At 34.4% G+C, this 13,639-nt stretch overlaps 9 protein-coding genes across 9 annotated transcripts, besides 4 other annotated features; 1 reads left to right on the top strand and 8 right to left on the bottom strand.

Annotated features, from left to right (window-relative positions):
- Positions 1 to 7,732: part of a mobile genetic element that runs on past the window's edge.
- On the bottom strand, positions 520 to 1,104 carry TVAGG3_0210350 (phage tail repeat-like family; the record flags this gene model as incomplete). The annotated part of the gene is made up of 1 exon (XM_051226629.1): positions 520 to 1,104. The coding sequence occupies one exon, from the start codon at positions 1,102 to 1,104 to the stop codon at positions 520 to 522; it is 585 nt and encodes a 194-aa protein (XP_051111615.1).
- Positions 1,124 to 1,276, bottom strand: TVAGG3_0210340 (uncharacterized protein; the record flags this gene model as incomplete). Its single annotated transcript, XM_051226628.1, has 1 exon — positions 1,124 to 1,276. The coding sequence occupies one exon, from the start codon at positions 1,274 to 1,276 to the stop codon at positions 1,124 to 1,126; it is 153 nt and encodes a 50-aa protein (XP_051111614.1).
- On the bottom strand, positions 1,296 to 1,697 carry TVAGG3_0210330 (uncharacterized protein; the record flags this gene model as incomplete). The annotated part of the gene is made up of 1 exon (XM_051226627.1): positions 1,296 to 1,697. One exon carries the CDS (start codon positions 1,695 to 1,697, stop codon positions 1,296 to 1,298), a length of 402 nt encoding a protein of 133 aa, XP_051111613.1.
- On the bottom strand, positions 3,930 to 4,394 carry TVAGG3_0210320 (phage tail repeat-like family; the record flags this gene model as incomplete). The annotated part of the gene is made up of 1 exon (XM_051226626.1): positions 3,930 to 4,394. The coding sequence occupies one exon, from the start codon at positions 4,392 to 4,394 to the stop codon at positions 3,930 to 3,932; it is 465 nt and encodes a 154-aa protein (XP_051111612.1).
- On the top strand, positions 4,413 to 5,261 carry TVAGG3_0210310 (uncharacterized protein; the record flags this gene model as incomplete). The annotated part of the gene is made up of 1 exon (XM_051226625.1): positions 4,413 to 5,261. The coding sequence occupies one exon, from the start codon at positions 4,413 to 4,415 to the stop codon at positions 5,259 to 5,261; it is 849 nt and encodes a 282-aa protein (XP_051111611.1).
- Positions 5,266 to 5,508, bottom strand: TVAGG3_0210300 (serine threonine-protein phosphatase family; the record flags this gene model as incomplete). Its single annotated transcript, XM_051226624.1, has 1 exon — positions 5,266 to 5,508. The coding sequence occupies one exon, from the start codon at positions 5,506 to 5,508 to the stop codon at positions 5,266 to 5,268; it is 243 nt and encodes an 80-aa protein (XP_051111610.1).
- On the bottom strand, positions 5,526 to 5,708 carry TVAGG3_0210290 (uncharacterized protein; the record flags this gene model as incomplete). The annotated part of the gene is made up of 1 exon (XM_051226623.1): positions 5,526 to 5,708. The coding sequence occupies one exon, from the start codon at positions 5,706 to 5,708 to the stop codon at positions 5,526 to 5,528; it is 183 nt and encodes a 60-aa protein (XP_051111609.1).
- Positions 7,640 to 7,732: a terminal%2Cinverted (terminal inverted repeat of Maverick-3 transposon ID:TVAGG3_0210280).
- A 532-nt stretch (positions 7,733 to 8,264) lies between these two features.
- Positions 8,265 to 9,051: a mobile genetic element.
- A 14-nt stretch (positions 9,052 to 9,065) lies between these two features.
- Positions 9,066 to 9,536: a mobile genetic element.
- Positions 9,537 to 9,553: 17 nt separating this feature from the next.
- TVAGG3_0210250 (GTP binding) lies at positions 9,554 to 10,093 on the bottom strand (the record flags this gene model as incomplete). Its single annotated transcript, XM_001305139.2, has 1 exon — positions 9,567 to 10,049. The coding sequence occupies one exon, from the start codon at positions 10,047 to 10,049 to the stop codon at positions 9,567 to 9,569; it is 483 nt and encodes a 160-aa protein (XP_001305140.1).
- Positions 10,094 to 10,517: 424 nt separating this feature from the next.
- Positions 10,518 to 13,557, bottom strand: TVAGG3_0210240 (ubiquitin specific protease 9 family; the record flags this gene model as incomplete). The annotated part of the gene is made up of 1 exon (XM_001305140.1): positions 10,518 to 13,472. One exon carries the CDS (start codon positions 13,470 to 13,472, stop codon positions 10,518 to 10,520), a length of 2,955 nt encoding a protein of 984 aa, XP_001305141.1.
- Positions 13,558 to 13,639: the final 82 nt, after the last annotated feature.

Raw genomic sequence — 13,639 nt, 5'->3', positions numbered from 1 at the left:
TTCCATCTTGAATTGCAGCAAGTACACCCATGAAGCCTTCTTTGTTCTTTCCTTCGTCAAAGTTTACTGTAAAGGTTCGACCAGATGTAATTTGACTTCTAACTTCACGATACTTCTCATATGCATATCTTGTTCTTTCCATGGGAGCATGACCATCCTCTGCACTACCTTTTTTCCTTCTCAAAGGATGCAATTGTTCGTCATGTTTCCAGTAGAATCTGGCAAAGCCGTCGTGTCCTTCAACTTGAGGTTCACTAACATCGAAAGGCATGTCCATAAGACGTTCTTCTTCTAACCTCTCTAGTCTGTTTGGATAATTTGCACGTGCTGTTTCCAAATCCATTTCGTAGCGAAGACCAGCCAGTTTGTCATAGACTTTTATGGGTCTTCCCTTCCTATATTTAAACTTCTTCGAAACTCTCCAACCATATCTTTGCAACTCTGCTTTTATTCTAGCAGACTTTCTATCCATTCTATATGGGGGCATTTTTATAAAAATAAAAAAATGTTTTTTTTTCTTTACTTTACATAACCACCTGCTGCCATAAGTCTTTGACGCCAACCCATACCAGCTAATGAAGGTTGACTTGGTTTAGTTTGGAAACTAAACTTTGGTTTTGGTTTATCTTCAGTTTTTGGTTTTTCTTCTTCTATCGTTTTTTCGTCACTTTTCGGTTCCTCTGACTTTACCTCACCTGCAGGAACAGTTGTGTCGTCAACATCTTCATAAATATCATATGCCATTTGTTTTTGTTTTCCTTTCAACTTTTTGTGTTTGTTGTAAAGTTTAGAATATTTCGACTCTAAGTCAATGAGATGTTCTATAATGAACTGTTGGTCAGTGAAGTAAACTTTTCCATCTGTTGTCTCGAAAGCTCCTTCAGACTTCAATATTTTATTTGTGAGAGTCTGTTTCTTTTTTGAGATACTAGCCGTTCCATTTCTATGAAAAGTGACTTTATAGTTAGGGTTTGTATTTCCAGACCTGGCACTTTCTATTATTGAATTTTTCTCTTCATCTGTAAGTTCTTTGACAGGTTTTGACAATGGTTCTGAACTTTTTGTTTGTGGTGTCAAATCTACCGTTTCAACTTCTTCGGTCATTTCATCTCAGTAAAAAATTTTAGTTTGGTTTGTTTTCAACTGGTTGTTGTTGTTTTTTAAGTCGGTCTAAAACTTCCTGAGGTATAGGAAGAACTTGACAAACACGTTGTGTAACTGCTGGAAGTCGACAAATCCATCTTGAACCCATTTGTCTCAATGCTGTATTGTTCATTTCATCTCAGTAAAAAACTTTACATTCCCCACGTTTGAGGCGGTTGAGGTTGGTTATTGTTTACCCATTGTTGTGCATGGTTATATCCTCTGTTAAAGAATCTTTCACCTTGGTCCATATAGTGTCCTGCTTGGTTATAGTAGTCATTTGCTTTGTTATAATAGTTTCCTGCTTGTCTTCCTACATTGTCCATCCATCCTTGAACTTTTCCTCTTGTTTCAGGATTTGGAATAAGATTTGTTGCATCTCGTGCTACATCCCAACCTTTCTGTACAGTTTGTATAATAGGTTGTGCTTTCTCTTTAAGTATACCTAATGTACTCAAAATCTTCCTTCCAACTCCAAATACACCTCTGGCTATTGTTCCCACTGCGGGCAAAAATCTGGATGCAACTCCTGCTAATGCGCCAAATAAACCCATTTCTTATGGGTTAAAAAATGACGAATCCAAACAAGGACCCCTATGTTTCTAAAGCGACAAAGAAAGCACTCATGATAAAAATCTTTAGTTCAACACCAAATGCTTGGTTTATGGATATCTTGGAAAACATTCCGAGAGTTAGAACAGATGGACCACCATACTGGCTAATATTTGTCGGTCAAAACACAAGATACTGTGAAGCCATACCATTACAGTCCAAAGCTATTTTAGATATCTTAGCAGCTTTGACAATATTCGTTGACAAATACCATCCAACAAAACTGACATCTGACTGTGAAAGTTCTTTCAAATCAGATGATATTAAAAACTATCTGCGTTCAAAAAATGTAAACCAATATTTCATTGTCGACCAAAACCATTCTGCTCTTGGTGTCATTGACGGTTGTATAAAAATGTTAAGAGACTTAACCAACCACAAGGTGGTGAAGCAAATGAAATGTCATATGACGACAAATATAGACACTTCTCCATGGCAAAGATGAGACAAGTTTTAAATATTTACAATAACCGTAAACAAAAAGGTTTGGGAAACCACTCCCTGAAGAAATTGAAAAACAACCCTGACTTAGAGAAAGACTATATATTTAATAATTTAGTCAAAAGAGAAAACAAGAAAGAATGCCGGCTTCAAACTTAAGAAAGTGACAAAGTAAAAATAGAAATACCTAAACGCGACCCATATGAAAATACTATTGACTATGACAACAATGGGAACCCGACAGGTACTCACATTCGTGTTCGTAAAATAGAAGAAAGTATACAAGAGAATATTATGAAGTTTTAGGCAAACATGGCAAAATGTACAGACTGCAAGCAGAAGATAAAACTACTATTGTCAGACTCGTTTCAAACTTGTCAAAGTTCAAGGTGGATATACTTTCAAAGACAGTTCCTAACAAATATAAGACAACTCCTGACGAATATGCTAAAGAAGTTGAAAATGACGACTAAGCAATTCTATACCATGCGTAAACTGTCATGTAAGGTGGCATATATTCTTTACTTTGTCCCGTTGTTTGTGTATATCCTGAAACGAAATGTGTATGGTTTCCTTCTCCCTGAGTGTCATCCCAGTAACAATTTATAGCAAACTTAACGTCGTCTTTAACATCAGTATCCTTGACCTTTTGTCATTCCTGACCAATCCCAATATCTATGCTTATGCCAACCTGCTTGAGATGTACTTAAATCTATGTAGTGACTGTGTGCAGGTAAATTTTCACCTGAAATCGTTTTACTTCCACCTGTTTCCTTTGAAGAGTTTGCACAATACAAAAAACCTGTCGACTATTTGTTCCCATGCCCCAACACCAAACATTACTTGAGGACCTCTTGCTTCCATAGATGTATAAATAGAACCTACTGGGTTCATTAAATCAAACATATGAGACATTATAGGATTGTCTCTTTTTGAACTTAAAATATAGTGCAACTATTTCAGGTTTTCTTCTGGTTTGTGTCAGAATATTTTTATATAATATAATCTTATGTTTCAGGGTATGTACAATCTTGACTATAATATTTATTTCTGTCATCTTCATAATAGTATACTATTCTCGTTTTTTCTATTGCATTATATCTTTTATATCTATAATATTTAAATATAATGTTTGCTTTTTTGGGTCTACACGTGCGTCAACACCATAGTCATAATAATATGCGTGCGAGCTGGGTCAGGCAATGTCATATCTGCCATTTCATAAACTCTAAATATTTCTTTTGTTCGTCTCCATATAAGTTTAAGTAGCAGTTGTTGTCTAATGGAACTTTAACTTGTGTACCATCATTCTTTATATAGCCTACATACATTTCATTGTTATTTTTCGGAATGAGTTTATACCGTATACCATTTTTTAAGGAGTGTACAAACTCCCATCTAAAATATTTGTTTTCTTCATTGACAGAAAAGTCACCAACAATAGTTTCAATATTTTCGTTGTTCCTATCAAACTTTGGTATATTTCATTGACATATGTTTTATCTGCTTTCTTTTCAAGGCTAACTTAAGTCTGTTATTTCAGAAGATGTATGTGTATGTCCAACGTCACTTTTCCTGTTTAAGGTTTCTTGTAAGTTTGTAATATTTGCAATGGTATGTGTATGTCCAACGGCACTTTTACTGTTTTAAGGTTTCTTGTAAGTTTGTAATATTTGCAATGGTATGTGTATGTCCAACGGCACTTTTACTGTTTAAGGTTTCTTGTAAGTCTGTTATTTCAGATATAGAATGTGTATGAGTCTTTTTAGAATATTCGTTTTCAGCTCTGTCACTTCACTTGACATTTTATTGTCAACATATGTTTTGTCTGCTAGTTCAGGATGAGTATGTTCTTTTGTTGCATAAGCATTGTTAGCTCTTTCTTCTTCTTTTGCTATTGCATCGTCTACATATTCTTTGTCAGCTTTGTTGTCAACATCCGTTTTCAAAAGAAGTTCATTTATAGGTTTCTCGTTTAAAGTTCCTTTTGTTGGATTTATACAGACAGTATGGTTCTTATTGTCTTGAAACAGAAACTCATCTGTCATTGGGTTTAATGTCAGTTTTAAGTTTCCTTCTTTCAATGACTCAGATATCTTAGAATAGTTTGAAAAGTTTGTTGTGTTCTTATTTAGAGCTTGCATAATGAGTTGTCGGTTGTGTTGTATTTCTCTCATGGAAGCAATATCTTTCGACATTTTTATTCTAGATAAAATATGCTTCCAATAGAAAAAGAAAATTCAAGAGTTGCTACAACTAAACCATTAGATGAACTTTTTACTAATGTCGGTCAAAAGTTTGAGACAGAGACCGTAAAGCATGAAGGCTATCGTTTTGACTACCCATTAAGATGGCTAAGAGACCCATCTGTCACAAAAGCTATTGGCTTTCGTAGAATGAAGTTTGTGTCTGTAGAAGATAAAAGTTTTCCATTTATTGTAAGGTTTCATATAGATTATATATCTGAAGGGAAACGAAAAATGTGGGAAGAAATTGAGCTAATACAAGTTGACCTTTCATCTTCTCTACAGACTGCGTTAAAAAATATAGAAGATAAAATAAATTCATGTTATGCAAAATATGCTGATGAATATGCAAATACCGAGAGCACACTTTATGTGAGAATTGTATATGACAAACAAAATTCACAAGTGTCATTTCAAATCTACGAAGACAATCCAAAGAAAGACGAACAAATATATACAGAATTCACTGCAATGTCATGGTATTATTTGCAAAGAATGTTAAATCAGAAAGTCGAACTTCCTTTAGCAAATATTTACAGTCGATATGCAAGAGATGAACCATATTTATTTAAAGATGTTTTCGACCCAGCTGCTATTATTGTTCATGCTTCATTTTCTGGCGCCCAAAACTCTTTCTTATGCTTGGCAAATGACTTTTACGAAAAACCTACAAAGTTATACGAACCACCAAGTGGAAGTATTTCAGACTTTCAAGTATGGTTTACTACAGATGGAAGAAAAAGAATAATTCCATTATACCATGCGTTTTACTTAGAACTTAGTTTCATATACAACTACTATCGAACGGTAAAAATATAATTTTTTAATACGGTTGAGGTGTTGGATTTGGTTGCCAACTAGACTGTGGTGCAGGTTCAGGCTGTTGTATAACAGGAGCTTGCTCTTCTGGTTCAGGGTCTTTAGGTATAATACCAACAAACTGACCTACCCTTTTACCAATATTTTTGACACCGTTCCAAATTCCTCTTCCTACGGTTTTTATTCCATTCCATATACCTCTTCCAACATTTCGAAAGAAGTTTCCTATCTTACTGAAGAAACCCATTTACTATATGTAAAAATCTAATGTCCGCCTAGTCTCTTACGTTTCCTGTTGAGTTCCATAGCATTCTTTAACTGGAGCTCATACATTCTGTTTCTCCTCTGGTAGAAAACATATTCTGGGTCAACTCCTGTGTTCGCGTCATCTGCATAAAGTTGTTTATATCCCACTTCAGGGTTTGTATAAAACTCTTTCCATCTCATATTTGCATACCATGGTGGCAAACCTAACGCAGCGTCATTTGACATGGCAGTTTGCATTTGTACATCTGTTGGCACTTGACCATAGTTTGCCATTGCAGTTTGTATTCTAACTTCATTTGGAATATTCTCTGGGTTTGGTTGTCCAGGTTGCTGTGCATTCGCTAAGTTCTGTGCGTCCATTTAATATTAGATAAAAATATCTCTTACGAGTACATATACTGAACATTTGCAGGCATTGGTTCATCTTCATATTCTCTGTACTTTTCTGCCACGTCAAATAAATAAATGACACAATGGAAAAAACCTAAAACAAGTAGTCCTATTTCAAACCACATTTACTTACTAATAAATTTCTTTGTTATGACACTTTCTCCAGTTTATAGAACCTCTCTCATATTCTATCTTGTCATATATAAACTCATAGTCATGTATGTCCTCTAACCATCTCATAACGGTTTCCAAACCACTTTTATCGGATGTAAAGTAAAAGCATGGATGGTTATGTAAAACGTCTAAAGTTTCTAAAGAGTCTCTCAAAGTCCAGTCTACTTGGTATTGAAAATCCCATGTGTTATAGAACGGCGGGTCCACTATAAAGAAAACATTTTCCTTGTCTTTATATTTTTCATACAAATCTGTCCAATGACATCTCACAAACTCTATACCCTCAATATATTTTTCTATGTCCTCTTTGAAAACATTTGTATAGTTAAGATATAAAACTTTTGACATAAGTGTTTCAATGTCATGAACTCTTATAGAACCACTATATAATAGTCTAGCAGATATACTATCCCAGTCTATATATTCTGCTTTTTTCAAAACCTCTCTCACAATATTTTTGTTATCTAATGGTATACGTTCCATCTTACCTATAGGTATCTTTTCTTTTAACTCTTTCAATATATTGTTTGTGTCTGGTATATGTTTGAGACGGTCCATATAGTTGTCGAAGTCATTGCATATAATCTTTGAGTCTGGGAATATTATATGGCACAAATGGGATATATAGAAACTTCCACCGAACAAATCTACAAATGTTAGACCATTCGGTAGTTTCTTAAGTTCTCTCAATATAATATCTTTACATCTACTCTTATTTCCAAAGAATGGTAACGGTGGTTTTGTAAAATTCATTTATATATAATAATAAAAATGTTTTTACCCGAAAAGTGACAGAAAAGTGACAAAACATGTACGATGAAATCATGAAAATTCAAGAGGGTAGAAAAGAGGTTAGAAAAGAGGTTAGATCTAACCTTCTACCCTAAACTTTATTTTTGGGTCCTTTACACTCATTACGAAGAAATCTTGACAAAACATTTACGAAGAAGTCTTGACAAAACATTTACGAAGAAGTCTTGACAAAACATTTACGATGAAATCATGAAAATTCAAGAGGGTAGAAAAGAGGTTAGAAAAGAGGTTAGATCTAACCTTCTACCCTAAATTATATTTTTGTCCGATTTTACGAAGAAGTCTTGACAAAACATTTACGAAGAAGTCTTGACAAAACATTTACGAAGAAATCATGAAAATTCAAGAGGTGAGAAAACAGGTGAGAAAACAGGTGAGATCTCACCTCTTCACCTAAAATATATTTTTGTCTGATTTTACGAAGAAGTCTTGACAAAACATGTACGAAGAAATCATGAAAATTCAAGAGGTGAGAAAACAGGTGAGAAAACAGGTGAGATCTCACCTCTTCACCTAAAATATATTTTTGTCTGATTTTACGAAGAAGTCTTGACAAAACATTTACGAAGAAGTCTTGACAAAACATTTACGAAGAAGTCTTGACAAAACATTTACGAAGAAGTCTTGACAAAACATTTACGAAGAAGTCTTGACAAAACATGAAAACATATATAATTTGTGAAAAGTGACACATTATATATAATGTTTTCGACCCAGAAGACTAACAATTTTCCGAATAAAAAACTTCATTTATACTAAACATCTTCAGGGCTAGAAGGCACGAAGTGCCTGGAAGCCCCACTACCTTTTTTTTTTTTTTTTTTTTTAACAAGACTTTTCTGAAAAAATTAGTATATTTGAAGTTTTGCAAGGTTATTCTATTTTAAAATTATCTGATATTATATTCCAATGCATTTGCAATCATCAAAATTTAAAAATAATGACTTTTCTCTCAATTTAATTTGCAATAAAATTCGCAGATATTAGATTTTAATTAATATCAAAATATTAGCCAATAAAAACTTTTGATCAATCCACTTTTAAAATCGGAAAATCGTGAATTTTTAAAACACGCTTCGAAAACAGAAAAAAATGAGTCAGGGATAAATCACAAAAAAATGACATTTTAACTTTACAAAGTTTACATATGTAAAGCGGCATATTTGCCAGTTATTTGCCAACGACCCCAAAAAAAAGTTTGGCGCCAAATCGCAAAAGTGTCATAATCTCATAGTGGACCACAGCTGGTGTCGCCGCCGGCTATCCACTTGCTGTGATGCTACGCAGCCTTTGATCTGGCCAATCTTAGTGCTGCTCCATCCACATCAGCAAGTGATTTCGGCGGGAGATCTCCAATCGGTCTTCCATGAGAGTTCCGCAAGCCAGAAGCGCAATACCTGTGCAGTCTAGCTGCTAGGATATAGTAGCTAGGCTGTGTAGGTATTGCGCTTCTAAGGATATTAGTTATCCGTTATTGCCCTCATGCATTTGTACTACCGCCTTCTGGTCCCCAAAGGACTAAGGATTCTGTAATTACTCGAGCAGGGCAAGGTTCTTCCGAGATCTCTCATTCCATCGAAAGATCTCGGAAGAACCTTGCCTTAAACTACTTAATTACTGTTCCCTCGTTTTCAAAGAGCCAGGGATTATGTAGTTGATCTAATAAGGCAGAGTTTTTCCGAAGTCTCTCATTTGATGAGAGGCCTCGGAAGAACTCTGCCTTAAGATAGTATACTTGTGATCTCTAATAATTTGTGTGTCAGAGAATGTAAATTTATTCGACTAGGACATAGTTTTTCTGAAGTCTCTCATTTGATGAGAGACTTCAGAAAAACTTTGTCCTAGTGTAATGTAGTTGTTGTACTCTGTCAGCAAAGAGCGAGAGAATATGTCTGTAATTCGTTTATGCTGAAGTTATCTGGATGTCTCTTAAATGAGAGAGGAAATCCAGATAACTTCAGCATAAGTTAATGCAGATGTGGTTCTCTGGCTCTTTGTCGGCCAGAGAACGAATAAAAAGTTTATTGAGTGAGTAGGCTCGATGAATGCCTACTCATTGCAAATATACGTTATTTTTTTCATATGAGAAAATAGTTTTCCATTTTTATGATACCATATGCTTTGGTACACAATAAATTATCTATTTCCAAAGAATACAAGAGATTTTCTTGGATTTCTAATTTCGATAAATATTCAAATTTCTTCAAAACTTAAAATTAAGTCAACAGCATAAAAGAATGTCTAAAATTAATCATATATACCGTATTAAAATTTCACAAAAATTTCCAAAAAAATCGCATTTCGAAAATTTCGAAATCAAAGAGCACATTTTTCGCGGAGAAAAAAAGAAAAACGATTTTTTTTTGGAATTTTGGGAAGAAAGAATCTTCTTTATCTCATCATATAGTGCATGTTTTCACGTTCTGAAAGCGGAAAACGCATTTTTTGAATGCGGAGATTCCGAATCACACGGAAAAATTAGGTTTTAATAAGAAAAATAGACTAGTTATGATGAAATAGAGTATATGGTATCATAAAAATGGAAAACTATTTTCTCATATGAAAAAAAAATAACGTATATTTGCAATGAGTAGGCATTCATCGAGCCTACTCACTCAATAAATATATTTTTGACCGTTGAGGTATTAATACTGTTTAATCTTAGAAATGTTGTTTAATTTGCTCGCCAAGCCAATCAAGACCTTCATAGAGTCCATCACCTGTTGTTGCACAGCAACCTTGAACTTGCCATGGCCTGTTTGTGATGGTATTCAAGCGAAGTCTGTTTCCAAGCTCTTGAGGTTTAACAGCATTTGGCAAGTCTTGTTTGTTTGCATAAACCAAGAGGATCGCATCTCTCAGCTCATCTTCTTCGAGAAGCTTATGAAGTTCATCTCTTGCTTCATCAATTCTTCCGAAGTCGTTTGAATCAACAACGAAAATGAGACCATTAGTGTTGTGGAAATAATGTCTCCAAAGTGCTCTGATCCTATCTTGGCCTCCAACATCCCAAATGTTCATGTTGAAACTCTTGAATTCGATTGTTTCAACATTGAAACCAATTGTTGGAATTGTTGTGACGTGTTCACCAAGTTTTAATTTATATAAAACTGTTGTCTTTCCTGCTGCATCCAAACCAAGCATTAAGATCCTTGTCTCTCTGTTAGAGAACCATCTCTTGAATATTTCTGAGAACTGTAATCCCAAAATTTGTCAACGAATAAAAAAGCACATTACTATTCATTTAACGCAACTATACATTAAATATTAAAATGACAAAAATTTTTGATTCAAAATTAAACACCCGACCAATGTAAATCATTCAAAAAAAAAATAAATATGGTGATATATGGAATCCAAGAATATTATTTATATTTTTGTTTGTTATTATCATATAATGAATGTTCTTTCATTACATTACTATAAGCTTAGGTATATATTTCCTTTATGTATTTCTCAATTTGATTTTATAGTTATAATCTTGAAATCATATACTTCGCTTCTGTATCTAAAAATATGATGGAATTGAAAGATTCACACGTGAGGAATATGATTTCAAGTTAAAATTAACAACAAAAATAAATTGAATTACATTTTCAATAAAAAAAATATTTACTTAGTGTATGGTTTTGGTTTGATCAACATGATAGCAACAGATTCTGGTTCTAATCCATAAGTTTCTAAGAAATTCGATATAACAACATTGTTTTCAATGTAATCTTGGCTTGATATTCTAACTTTCGGACTTGAAAACGCGATCTTCATTTTATCCATCGAATTCTGCGAAATTTTTGCCATCTGCGAAATCTTATTTCTTATATCAGAAACAGTTTCTTTCTCAGCGATTGGAACGTAGAAAGGAGTTCCTTCTGTGTGTATGTAACTCTTACTATCCAATCTAGCGAAGTTAACTTGCATCAACATCATGGATTGTTGGTTTGCAGGAGTTACATCAATTCTTAATGATGTGTGTGGAGTCATGATTAATTTGTCATTTTGTGTCTGATAAGCATGCGTCAAAGTTCCAGCTGTTTCAGCGAGACATCTCAAGCTTGACTTAGGCAATTGAACACCTGTATCCGTGAGGAGTTGTAAGACTGTTGCAAGTGTCGTGTCAGGATCAATGAAGTAAGAAAATTGATCTGAAATATTGACACCATCTCTTGCAATTTTGACATGAACAGTTTTACATTTTCTTAGATCCATTTCAGGATCTTTTGCGAGATGGTAAAACAGGATTTTCTTCTTTTTATTGAGCATTTCTTCTTTAAGAGGTGAAGAAAGTGGCAAAGGTATTTGGCAAGGAATATCTCCACCCTGATGATCACTTGCGAAGAACAACATTACATCTCTTGCTTTGTTGTATCTTAATTTTGTAATTTTGACAATTGCTCTTTCTAACTGTGAGAAATGAATTGTCTTTGGCATTGAGAACAAAATAGGAGACAATCTGTAATCATTGTAATCGAAAGCAAGAACATCGTAGTTCTCTTTCAACTCGTTCATGTATTCCTTGTATGTTTGAACAACAGGAACATCTCCTATCAATCTCAATGGGTTCACAGGAACAGAAGAAGACTTTGCAGGCCTTGGAATATCATTTCTGCAATCAAACAATTTGAATCTTTGTGCAGAAAGCTTCGGCATCGTTGAGTTAAGAACTGTATCTGCTTGGAAAACAATTGTTTCAATTTTTCCAAAGTTTTGAGCTCCAATGACTGCAGTCATCTTCAAAGGATCTCCTGTCTTTTCATTGTAAGCAATTAAAACTGTTTCAGGCTTGAAAGCTAATCCGACAACAACATTTTGTGTAACAGAAGAAATAGGAGTTGTCGGAGAACAAACAACGGATCCCAAATAAACAAATGGTTGATCCATTGTTGGATCATAGTATTTGACGAATAATGTGTAATGGTCGTCAGGAATACTAAGGCAATCAATGCTTTTACGTGTTTGAATGAAGATCTTTCTCGTTGGAACACCACTGAAATCTGCTTCTTTCGTCATTGGAACGAAAACTAAATCTTCATCATTAGTTATAACAAACAAACGAATTGTTTCAACAGAAACACCTGCTGCTTCGGCAACATCGAAGTAGATCTGATCTGTTGATGAATATGGATCTAAAAGGACTTTTCCGATAGTTTCTATCGCTTGGAAACCTGGTTTTGATGATCTGGCCAAGAATCTAAGTGTTTCTTCTGTAAAGAAGGCAAATTCGGTGGTTCTCTTCTGTTCTGAGAGCTGGCAATGGTTCTGTAATAATGTTTGTTGCTCTTGGATGGCACTGTCAGCGAAATTCTTGTCAACAATGATGTTTGATGTATCGAATATTCCAAATTGTCCGTTTAACTTGGTATAAACGAGACAAATGAGTTTCTTCTTGAAGTTTGCATCATATACTTCTTGTTTTGATACAATACTTGCCGTAATTCCGTCAATTCTGACCCAATCTCCTTCAATCTTTGGTTGAACAAACAAAATATGACGGCCACCGTCTTCTATCAAGACTTCGTGGAGGACATAATCGAGTTCTGGTCCGATTTTGATCCTTTCTTTGAACTCAAACGGAATTTTCGACCTTTGTTTGTGCGGCCACATTGGTAAAACGTCTGGATATACATCAGGTGGTGATGTAAGTTCGATGGCTTGTTCAATGGTCTTTGCTTCTCTGTTGTTTAAAATAAATGTTGGAATAATCTTGGAAAAAACGGAGTTTCCAAGGACACCAGTAAGTCCAAACATTATTTCTGCGAATAAATCAATTGGAGAATGACCTTTCAGTGGCCATGGTAATGAATTAAGGACTCCATCGCAAATAGAATATTTTGGACTTGATTGTAGAACTGCAAATGTCTTTTTGATCTCTTCAATGAACTTAAATGATTGAGAAATTTCACGTAATGTAAGAAACATTGATCTTATCATTGGAATATTGTAAATTAATTCTAAAATTGCAGGAAGATATGAAGATTCTTCGATGGATGTGACGGATCCAACACCATTATCGAGCTTTCCAAGATCATCAGCTTCAAGAAGGAATCTGCGCGGAGAAGCAACAGGAAAATCTGTTTGTGGACGAACTGGAGAAAGAACTGGGACTGGATTTGGTCCGTACTTGTTGATGTAGTCAACATCAAGTGGGTTTGTTGAAAATGTTGTTGAAACTGTTGCAGGATCTAATGAAATCACTTTGAATAAATATTGGATATCAAAACTGCCTGTAGATGTTAAATAAGTATTAAGTGCATCCATATGCATGCCAAAATATAATGTATCTGATGAACAGAACGATGAGATTTGAATTTGACGAGATTTGCGGATTTCTGTTGCAGAAGGTGAAGTTATTGCGCATTCAAGAATCGCTTGCAAACCATCAGATGAAAGATGATTGCCTGATATAACTATATTGAAAAATGCTTTAGGATTTGTTGTTTTTCTAATTGATAAACTAATTTCGCCAAAATTTCCATTAGCAATAACTAATGGTTCTACTGGCATATCACTCTTCCACTCATGTATTGTCCATGTACCGTGGAAAGATGGAAGTTTCTGCTTAGATTTCATCTTTTTTTGAAAGCCGTTATCAATCAAAAAAACGCCCAGAATGTAAAAATTAGTATTATGAGCAAAATAGGCTCAAATTTTTGTGTAAATTTAAAATTATCTATAAAATCTCACTTATAAGCTTCATTTTTTAGAATCCTAATTTAAATTGTCTAACACGAATTATC

This window comes from Trichomonas vaginalis, chromosome IV (genome assembly GCF_026262505.1).
Source record: "Trichomonas vaginalis G3 chromosome IV, whole genome shotgun sequence".
Lineage (NCBI taxonomy): Eukaryota > Parabasalia > Trichomonadida > Trichomonadidae > Trichomonas > Trichomonas vaginalis.
Note: the sequence above shows the minus strand (reverse complement) of the source record. Positions and strands in the feature narration are given on the sequence as shown.